The sequence below is a fragment of the Apteryx mantelli genome, chromosome 3 (assembly GCF_036417845.1).
Source record: "Apteryx mantelli isolate bAptMan1 chromosome 3, bAptMan1.hap1, whole genome shotgun sequence".
In the NCBI taxonomy this organism is placed as follows: Eukaryota; Metazoa; Chordata; class Aves; order Apterygiformes; family Apterygidae; genus Apteryx; species Apteryx mantelli.
Window position 1 is genome coordinate 12,757,810 of NC_089980.1, and position 10,695 is coordinate 12,768,504.

The window sequence follows — 10,695 nt, forward strand, 5'->3', positions numbered from 1 at the left end:
GAATTCTCCCACATCAGTTTACACAGCACTCATCATCTGAGCTCAAAACCACTTCATAAAGACAAGGAAGGATTCTAAGAGAAAACTAAGTATTCAGAAAAAAACTATACAGCTATAAAACTGGAATTGCATCCCCTCAGTTTAGGTAGTGTTACATTACCTTACTGATATAGTTAACTTGTAAGTAAAAGTAAATAACGTAAGCTACAAAGACCAGCCAAATTCTTTATGTAAAGTACATATTATCACTAGGGAAGATAAGAAAGCCTTTAAGCAAGAACTGAAAACAAATCTATCTTTAAACATATACCATCATATTAGCCTGCTTCTGTATGCCAGTTACTGCTCTTAGAAGATACCAGGTCAGCTGTGCCCGAGCTGTCAAGCTATTTGTTAACTCAGTTACACCTATCTTGTTCCCACGGGCCGCAAAGGAGAATAAAGCACAGAAGACATAGCCAAGGCAGGTTTCAGCCCCTTTAGACCGCGTAACAGTCCTGTGAGAAGTCTTCCTTAATACTCAGGTTTCATTAACTGCCTCAGCTAGTAATATATTCTGCATTATTTTCAACTCCCTAGAAAAAAGCTTCACCCATGGACTTAGTTGCATCTTTTTTTGGTTGTTGGGTTTTTTTTTGTTTAAAACTCTCATCAGAAAGAGCTATTATAACCTTGGGTTTCTCTACAGCAAAGTAGATCAAGCCAGTTCTTTAAGCTTCTCCTCAAATAGATGTAGTTTCTCTCTAGGAGTAATAGAGCACATCTGTTGTAAGACCAGGCCACTACTCAAAAGACTCAGTCTCTTCTCAGCAGTAAAGGAGAAGGGGTTATGAAAGCCCAACTGAAGGCTGCATGAAGAAACATGATTTTTCAGAAGCAAGTGCTTAGCAAACTGGCATCTTAAACCAGACATACTCATGCATATATCCACAAAAAAACACCTAAGCGACTAGTCACTTTTATCTTTCGCCTATTTAAACTTCAGCTATTTCTCTTCAGCGCCTTGTGAATCCAAACTACTTATCAAGAACGAGACTTAATTCTAAAATATATTTTCCTAACTGTAAGGCTGTCATAGATTAAAACAGAAATCTAATTCTCTGTAAGGAAAAGCAAAGTGCCAGGAAAACAATCATTCGTTTGATTTTAGCACTTTACATCCTAATCCCAAACTGAAGCCAGTGAAAAGACTTTAGTAGGTCATTGGATAGCTAAACATAAGTGAAATCACATCCAATGCTGATGCACGAAAGTGCCACTTGTCTTGCAGAGCCAGAAGTTTTTAATTGATCCTAACGCACTTACAGTTTAGAAGCGGAAGCACTCCACGGAGGAAATGGTACTGCAAGATGCCTGAACTGCTCACCTTCCACCCGCTTGCATTTGATCTCAAGTGGCTGCCATAACCTCTTACTCTCCTCCACTGAGATCTGCGCAAAGCTCAGGAGAGGCATTTCTCTTCCGAACCTTACCATCTTCACACTTTGCAGGGAGTGGGGGCAGGTACTGGACAAAGTTCCTATGTAATACATAGCAGATTTCACTGCCGTTCCTCACAGAAGAGGGTGCATTTAACAATGTCAGTCCCACGTCTGCTTCTTCGCAGCCTTCCCAGATCTGTTTGGAAGTCCGTACCACTACTGTTCTGGCAGGTAGGCTCCGCACACCACAGTGCAGCAGCATTCTCAAAGCTACCAAATACATTCTTTAACAACTATTGCTTCGTTCACCATGAAATTCCTTACACTCCACTCATGCTATAGCAAGTAAGTACTACTCTGGTTAAAATCCCTTCAGCATTCCTAATAGAAGAAAATACATGCCATTTTCAGTGGTTTATAACTCAGCTGGAAAGGTTTTGCTTTGGGCTGAAACTCGGTACAAGTCACAAGAATTCATGGAGAACACTCCTTTGCTTTGTGAAATGTGAAGCAAAGTCAATATAGCTATCTTTAAACCGCAAAACAAAACAGCAGGAAAGTGTGCTATAAGGGTATGCCTATGACAGGGATTAAGGTTGTTCTCGTGCATGGGTGATTGCAAAGAACTCTGTATTTTCTTACTCCAGTTCTTACTCTGAAACAGTAAATACAAAATGGTGCCTAAGAGATGTTCGTATGTGAGCCTAGCTCTGAACAGCCCAGTTAACACAGCAGATCCAAAGTAGTCATTACGGCCAATTCCATTTTAAATAGTGAACTGCAAAATGTAACAGTTATCATCATAGCCTATTGTTTCTCTGGAGAGTTTGTGCATTCATATTTACATGATAGACTACAGAGGTTCAGATTAATGATCATCATTTTTTTAAATCCCTTGAAGCAGACTAGTTTGACAGAAAACAAAGACTCTGATGTGGTTATTGGCTGCTCAGTGGTAAATACTTCTCAAAGTCACTCCGCATGCACTCGTCTGAAGACTCTCACACAGCCAGAGGAGATTCATTTCTATTGAGATCTTTGATTTTGTGGCACTTCCATTGCTGAAAAGAAACACTATGGGCAAAATAGTTTTGTTGGGGGGGGGGGGGCGGGGAGCAGCATGTATACATATACACACAATGCATTGTTAACAATGAGTTAATGCTAATATTCTTTATCACAGTGTGGCTCACTATACATCAACTTCACAAGATTGCTGAATTTGCTCATGAAAGCACCCACTAAACACAACAGGATTTTTTTCTTATCTCAGGCACACTTGCTATCAGGGAGTATTCCCTTTAACCTGAAACATGCATCTTCTGCCAGAACTTAGCTGTATTTTATTATGCAGCCTTTATTTTTACAATCGCAGATTTTTTCCATTTAGTCTACAGCAGATATGTTAGCCAGCAAACATCCATTATGTATAGAGAAAACCTCTTCCCCTAAAGACCTTAGTATACAATGCTTTTGAAATAGCACCCGAACTAATAATTTCGAGTATTGCCCAATTGCTTGGACTTTCAGTCAGGAAATGAAAATCACTTAACTTGCACTCTGCATATATCCGTATAAATTTCTTGGTAGTTTACCAAAAATGAATTAACTGTAATGCAAAGGCTGAGGCTATGCCGCGTATGCAATAAGGGGGAGGCGGGAATCAAAAAAGGGAAAACATTCTCTGTTTCTGACTATCAGGGAAGTCATTCAAGTTTAGTTTGGAGCTATCTTCTGAACACAAATCACCTATGTCAATCCAAGGTTTATTACTGTAGATGCGGTCAGGTAGCTAAGTTTATTAGACACCTACCAGCTTATTATTGTTATATGCGGGGTTTTTTTGCAATTTGTTCTGCTATTCGGCATTTCCCCTCCTTGAAAGCATTTATCACAGGTTTATAAAGGTCAGGCTCACACAGCTGGCTACTGGACAGGCTGAGAGGAATGGCAAAACAGCAGTAGGTAACAGGACAGAACAGTTGTCAGACACATGAACTGCTCCTTCTTCCTCCCTCTCAGCTGTCCGACACTCCAGTTCGTACTGCGGACGCCTTCAGCACAGCCGAATTCACAGGGAAAAGACTTGAGAGCTGCGTTCAGGCTCTCAAAAACTAGTTATCCTCAACAATTCTGCTGCCATCCGAGCCATGCAGCATGCTGCTCGTCTTTCGCAACCTCCTGCTACCACAGCTCGTGCCTCCCTGCTCCCCTCTGCCCTGTCTCCGAACACCTTTCCCAGCCAGGCTTCCTGGGGCACCGGCTCCTCCGCACAACCGAGACACAACCCCCCGAGGCGGTGCTGGAGGAGCAACGCTGCGAGAACAAGGCTAGCAGAGAAATCACCCTTTCTGCTTGCCTTCTCCACAGCGCTGGATTCCCATTTCAGAGCCCTGGGAAAAGGACAGCTGAAGAGAAAGGTTTTCTCTGAAACAGCCCTGGGCACAGCCTAAAAAAAAAAAAAACACGAAGGCAGAAGTCCCGGCTGGCGCCCAGCTGCCCTCGCAGAGGTGAGGTCAACCCCCCGCTCCGCTGCTACGCGAGGCGAACCGGGGGAAGCTGGACGCGGCGAGGGCAAAGGGGATGCGGCTCGGAGGCCGCCTCAGGCTCCGGGGAAGCGGGCAAGGGCAGCGCCTTCCGCGGAGGCGCGAGTGCCAGACACCGGCACGAGGGGGGCCAGGGCACCGAGAAGGGGCAAGGCAGGGGCAGAAGGAAGGCGGGAGAGAGGGGCTGAGGGAGCCAGGCGGCAAGGAGGGACCAGGAGATGGGGAAGAGAGGAGGGGAGCAGGTTGGAAGTACCACGTTACGCGGCCGCAGAGCCGGGGACGCGTGGCGCGCAACGCGAGCCGCGGCAGAGGAGGGCACTCACGAAAGGAGCCGGCTTAATGCAGCTCGCACCAGCGCAACGGGCAGACTTCAAGCGCTAAAGAAAGTTTGGTCGGCGCACGGCTAGCGGCCACCACCTCGCAGCACGGCACACACCGCGGCGCCGGGCGAGGGGACACCTACCGCCGGCCGTTGCAGCCGGCCCAACGGCCGCCGCGCACGCACCTGCCCCCCGCGCCCCTCGCGGCGCCCCGCACCGCGGGGGCGGCGCGGCTCCGCGCGGCTCTCCGCCGCCGCGCAGGGCCGAGCCAAGCCGGGCGCGCTCCGCCCGCAACATGTGGGTTGGAGCCCGCCGGCCCGATCGATGAGCCCTGCGCGTTGCATAACTGCGCCGTCCCCGCGCCGCCGCCCCCCGGCCCGGCCGCCCTGCCCCGCGCGGGATTGGGGGCACGGCGCGGCGCGGCGCGACGCGGGGGGAGCCTACTTACATCGTCCCACTTGACGAATTTGATACCTTTCTTCAGGGTGTCGGAGACGCAGACGGGCTTGAGCTGGAGAGCGTGCACCCCTGGCTGCGCCCCGGCCATTTGCACCGCATTTACGCGCCCTGCCCCCGGAGCGGAGAAGCCACAGGAGGCGGCCGCCTCGCGAGGGACACGGGGGCGCTGGAAGCGGCCCCGGGAGAGGGGCGGGAGCCGGGCTCGGCCGCGGCTGGCGTGGGCAAGGGAGCGGCTGCCGAGCCGGCACGGGCGAGAGGCTTCACTGGCGCCCGAGGAGGGACCTGGCGCAGCGGCGGCCGGGGCGAGCCATGCGGCGGCACATCCTCTATATACAGCCGGCTCGCCTCCCGCCGCCCGCTCACACACACGCGCGCACGCACCACACACGCGCGCAGGGGCACGGAGCGAGCGGCGCTGCCCGCTCCCGCCGCCCCTCCTCCCCGCCTGACTCGGCCCCCGAGTTTCCCCCGCGCGAGGTCAGCGCGCCGCGCCGCGGCGCCGCGGCGCCACCTGCCGGCGCCGCCCGGCGCCGCCCGCCGAGGGGCCGCGCCGAGCCCGGCCGCGGCCTGCGCGGGGCCACTGCCCGCGGCGGGTGCGAGCTGGGGCCGCGCCCGCCTCCTCCCTGGGCGGCGGCGGCGGCGGGCGGCCGCCGCGGCGAGCGTGCCCTGGCCCCGGCGGCGGGGCGAGGCCATGTGGGGCAGAGCGCAAGGCCCCCCCCGGCCTGTACGCGGTGCCCGGGGCGCCAGGAGGGCAAAGGGCATCCCCGAAACGGAGGGCAGGGTGCGCGCAGTCCCCGTCGCAGCTCCAGCCGGCTGCTTTTGCGACACAAAAATTGCTTTAACCAAGCTTTTTGCGCTTATAACGCAGAGGGGCTTCTTCAGGAGAAAGGTGCACGACCTTAATTCGGGCTCAGGTATTATGTCACACCAAAGGCACGAAGATGGCAAAATGTCTTCTCTCTCACCTACCAAAATCCTAAATCCAAGGTTTTTAGGAAACCTTTTTGAAGAACAAAGTCGTGTGTGCTCCAGAAGTGGCCTGTCCCTGCGGGAGTCCCTGGGCAGGCACGGCAGAGAGGAAGCATCAGATGACACAGCACAGAAGATTGCTTATTTCTCTGTAGAGGTTTCCCATTGACCCTCACAGTTTAGAGGCAGAAGGTCAAACTTCTCCTTCCAGAGATGAAGCAAATGCTGTAGAGAGGACGTCTTTAAGGGAAATTTGGTTTCATTTCAGAGGGATGATATTTCAAAAAGAAATACTAGGCAAAAATACATATTTAGTCTAGGTGGGGAGGCGGTTTTATTTTTTTCACTTAGAAGTAAGGTACATAAATGGAACATTGGACTCCTGTTTTCTTTTTACTGTGAGTTGCTGGGTTGTTAAAGCTTACTGGGCCTGTTCCAACTTTTTTCACTTCAGTAAGAAACTTTTCATTGCCTTTAGTGGGAGCTGAATCTGCTCATTTATGATGGTCTGTGCAGAGAATAATGTACATGCCCCAGGGCCAATTTATCCATTTGATCTATTTTTTATTCTTATCAGCCTTTCATGCAAATATTGGTGTCACATTAGTCAGGATGAAAGCCTGCTCAGTCACTGCTCTGTTTTAATTTCTGTTGATTTGCCATCACTTAGAAGAAACAATAACAAATTCTGGTTTTGACTGCAGTCATGTAAATACAGGATTGCTCTACTTAAGATGTGGTAAGTAGGAGAGATTTTCAGTATCTTTTTCACAACTGCCTTTTCATCCCAGTATATGGTATACAAAAGAATAAAAATAAAAATAACATGAAAATCCCCCAGAAAATAAGGGCAAAAAGATCACTGATACTACTACAGCAGTTATGCATGATCACTTAAGCACTTGTATTCACAGCAGTCTACCAAAATCAGCTGTTTGGAAGATGTAAAGCTGCCATTGATTGTTGCATCGCTGTGGTGATTTTCTTTACAAGTATGTAACACATTTTCGCTTGGCCTCGCCTTCATTAAAGTCTCTGTTAGGGAGAAACAGTTCCAATTTACAATGATACTTCATGATTCCCAGCGATACCGCAGATTCCTGGGAATGCATTAGTCTGAACATGCAAGAGGTCATCCTTTTGCATGAAGTATTGTTTGGAGCAATTCTGTGGCTTCTCAGACTTAAGTATTTTAATCAAATGAAACGTACCAGAACATGATATTTGGCCCAAGAGAAACTTGTCTTTTATATGGCAGATAGCTAATCACTTTTGCATCAAAATGAGGAAGAAACAAAAAAGGAAAGGGGACTACGAATGTGCCTTCTAAACAACACTTCCGGAAAGTGCTTATGATTCGGTCTTTGCTGAAATCCTGAGCTCAGTGCATTCCGTGGGAATTTCAGTTTTCATCCCAGATATGTAGCTTATGTGTTACTGCTATTGCTTAATTAACATATGCACAAGGTAAGAATGCATTCTTTGATTGTATAGTACATGCTGCACACATTTAAATTCAGCGCACATCTAAATTCAAGCTTTCTTTTCCACAAAGCATGGGATCAGTGAGCTGGCAACAGGCTACGTTCAGCAGAACTGCTTCCCCCAGAAAGGGTACGATTGTCTTATTAGATGATCAGACAAAGCCAGGGAAAATAAGAACCAGACACACCTTTCTCCAAATTTGCAGTAAGCCTTACTAAATGTCTAAAGTATTATGCTTATCTTCTCTTTCTCCTATCAGCCCCTTTAAGTTGCAAGAAATTAAAGGAAAGAGGTACTGCAAGTAATAAAGTTGGTAGTGGTTTATTAAGATAAACAGTTGTTCAAAGTTCTACATCTCAAATGTAATATATCCTGGACTTACTTTGCTGCAGGAATGGACTTCAGAATGCTTTCGTTTCTGTAGGTTCAAAAAAATCTCACCCTGGACAGTAAAAGGATTCTTATGTAAATAATGTAGATTATTTGCATGCAGTATACCTGTAAGGCATTCTTTTAATGTAATGTGTGTTTACATACAGATATTTAATATCCAGAGAAATAAACTGAATATACAGTATGTTTTAGATTCACATATGCAAGTGTATGTAGACAAATAGGAGAAAGGAGCCGTAAGTGATTTAAATAACAGATGGCACTGATCTAAGTCGGATCAAACGAAGATACAAAGAAAGCTATATTGAAAGACTGTGTCATGTATTGATAAGAAAAATGCATTACAGATATAATTGAGTCTTTTAAATTTGATTTCAGAGAAATACATATGATATATCTCAATGCCATTTCTATCCCAAGTTGATTGGTATTGGACTACATTTTGAAAAGCAGCAGTGGCATCAGCCCTGAAAATGCTTAAATGCAGTGAAGCAGCTAACATATTAAGAGTTAAGCGTAAGTGGCAGTCTTTGCAGGATTTGGGATTAAAGATAAACTCGGCTTCAACAGGAGTATATCATCCTAATTGCATTTTAAATTGGGTGAAATTATACTTTAATTATCAGTGGGAGCAGGATCATTAACTTCTACAGAACAACTCTCCAGAAAAGAAATATAGAAAAATTGACCCTATGTCTCTAGTAAAAGCACCGTCATTCTAAGGAAAGCACCTTTCAAATAATGCAGACAGCAGAGCCCAAATCTTACCAATGCAAGACGAGTACCGCAAGGTATAGTTAGACCGTTGTGTGGGAGACAAAATTGTTAAAAAATGAAACCGGCTAAACATACTCGTCTCAAGAGATACCACTTTTTTTTTTCCAGTCACTCATTTACTACAAGAATTCACCTATTAAATTAATAATTCCCGAGCCCCATGGCCGGTAGCCAGTGGGATATATTTAATTCGATCAAATTTACTAGTCGCACGTCAGCAGCATCAGCGGACTGATACCCCCTTTAGGGGTGAGGAGACTGGTAACTTATGTGGCACAGGCGCTCGGTCAGGTGACTCTCCCAGAGCGAATATGAAATTCTGGCACTCAAGGCACCACCATAGCAACACAGACAGCCTGGCAACAGCCGCCGCCGCCGCGCGGAAAGGAGATTGCAAGGGGAGGGGGAAGCTTCTACCAAAGTCTGCTTCTTGTCAAATTCGTCTTAAAATATTTTTTCTTCCTATCGGCATCCGCAAATGCCTTGAAAATGCTGGGAGAACAAGGATTAGGGTACAGCGCTTGAAATTATTTGTGAGCCCGACGGTGTCGTTGCGGGCATGGAATGCCCCAGGCCTTCCTACGCTCCCTGGGACGGCTTTGGCTCCGGACAGCCCAGCCTCGCGCACGGCCGGCACCCGGGGGCCTCTGTGCTGGAGGCAGCCGCGTCGCCTCCTGCCTGGCGCCCCGGCCCCCGACCGTCCTGCCCAGGACGTGGCCCTGCCGAGCCAGCGTTTCCATCGCGGCTCTCCCCTGCGACCCGAGGATTAATTCATTACAGCGGCAATTAGCAGAGCGCTAGCCATGCACTTTTCACCGGTGCCTTTCCTCTGCAGAGTCGCAGGCGGATCCGAATGGAAATATCTCCCTTTTACTCGGACACTCTCCCACTCTGCCCCTCTCCCTGTCAGCTCCCTGCCCAGCCCCGGCCCCATCTCAGCCCAGCCCGGGGCCATCGGTCGCTGCCCCTGCCCTCCACGGGCCCCTCGATCCGCCGGCGACCTCCTGGCCCATCCCTGTCCCCGTGGAGGTGCCCGAGCCCCCAGCCAGCACAGTCCCTGCCTAACCTCTGCACTGAAAGAACTATTACGGGGGGGGGGAAATACATTAATGCAAAGTTTGCACAGTTAAAATTGCAATAAGTAAGTAGGTTCCCTAGAAAGTGTTAATTCACCCTGTGTTATGTAAGAGAAACTGTTCTCGCTTCCCTGTTTAATTTGTAGCATAATACATTTTTGCACATTATTAAAACCAGTCCATAAAATGCACAAAACATTTAAGAATGCTGAATTAAGTTAATTGTGAAAGACTTCACTGCCTACCAGATTTCTTCAATAACGTCTGGTATAAACCGTCAAAGGTCCACTGACTTCAAAGCTCTGCATTTGTTCTTGCACCTGTGTAACGTTCACACCTTTGCCTTTTTTTCTCCTTTAGCTCTTAGCTACTATCCCAGCTGCAAAGGCCAGGGTGAACTGACTGGAAAGCAGGCTGTCTCACCTGCTTTTATTTATACCCAGTTTAGCTGTGAGTTGTACTAAAACACAACAACATGAAGTGTGTTGCAAAGCAGAAATTGCAATAAAAAAAAAAAAACCCTTGGAAACTAAAAATTATGCGTTCTGGACTTTGTAGCTGCCAAATGAATGCAACGTCTTCTGTACTGCGTGCAGACAGAAACGGAGACTACCTGCGTTACCCTTCTCTTGCAGAACAGCCAACCAAGTAGCTGCCTTAGAATTACGGGAATGCCCTCGCTGCATCTTTTGGAAGTGCAGGGAGGGAGTCAGCGTGCACTTTCCCTGCACTCCCCTCCTGTAATTCTCACTAAACTAATTACCACGTGCATCCCTACAGCCGCACAATAGTTGGCTGCTAGGAAAAAGCCAAGCGGCCCTCAGCCGCAACTCCCATTTACCAGAGCGGAGGCATGCCCCTTGGAAGCGAGGGAGTTTGGGCCGAAGCTACAAGTTTTGTACCATTCGAGAAAAATTCATACGTGAAAGCCTGAGGCAGGATGGGCTGTCTTCAGACAGGATGCAAGCCGAAGGCTGAAAAAGTGAATTCTCTTCTCAGATCTGCCCTGATCTTTCTATAAACCTGAATGAATAACTTCATCTTCCAGGTCCCCTCTTACTAGATGACTCTTGCCCACTTAGACTCCAAGATCTTGAAGGCAGGAACAACATGTGCAGAGCCTATCACAAACATGCCCTGGATTCCTAGTTAGCACCATAGCATAAGGACTCGGTTTAAGTAGCTTAAAAGTGAAGGCTCATTACACCAGCAGGTGTACTCGATTTCCATTAAGCCTTTCTAGAAAGGG

The 10,695-nt window shown here is 47.9% G+C and overlaps 1 protein-coding gene across 1 annotated transcript in view; it reads right to left on the reverse strand.

The window, feature by feature from the left end:
* The window catches only part of PLCB1 (phospholipase C beta 1), a 442,993-nt gene extending 438,015 nt beyond the window's left edge, over positions 1-4,978 (reverse strand). Inside the window, exon 1 of the mRNA XM_067292708.1 lies at positions 4,736-4,978. Coding sequence (XP_067148809.1) covers positions 4,736-4,834 — 99 coding nt within the window. The 5' untranslated portion in view covers positions 4,835-4,978. The remainder of the gene's footprint in view (positions 1-4,735) is intronic.
* Between the last annotated feature and the right edge of the window lie 5,717 nt (positions 4,979-10,695).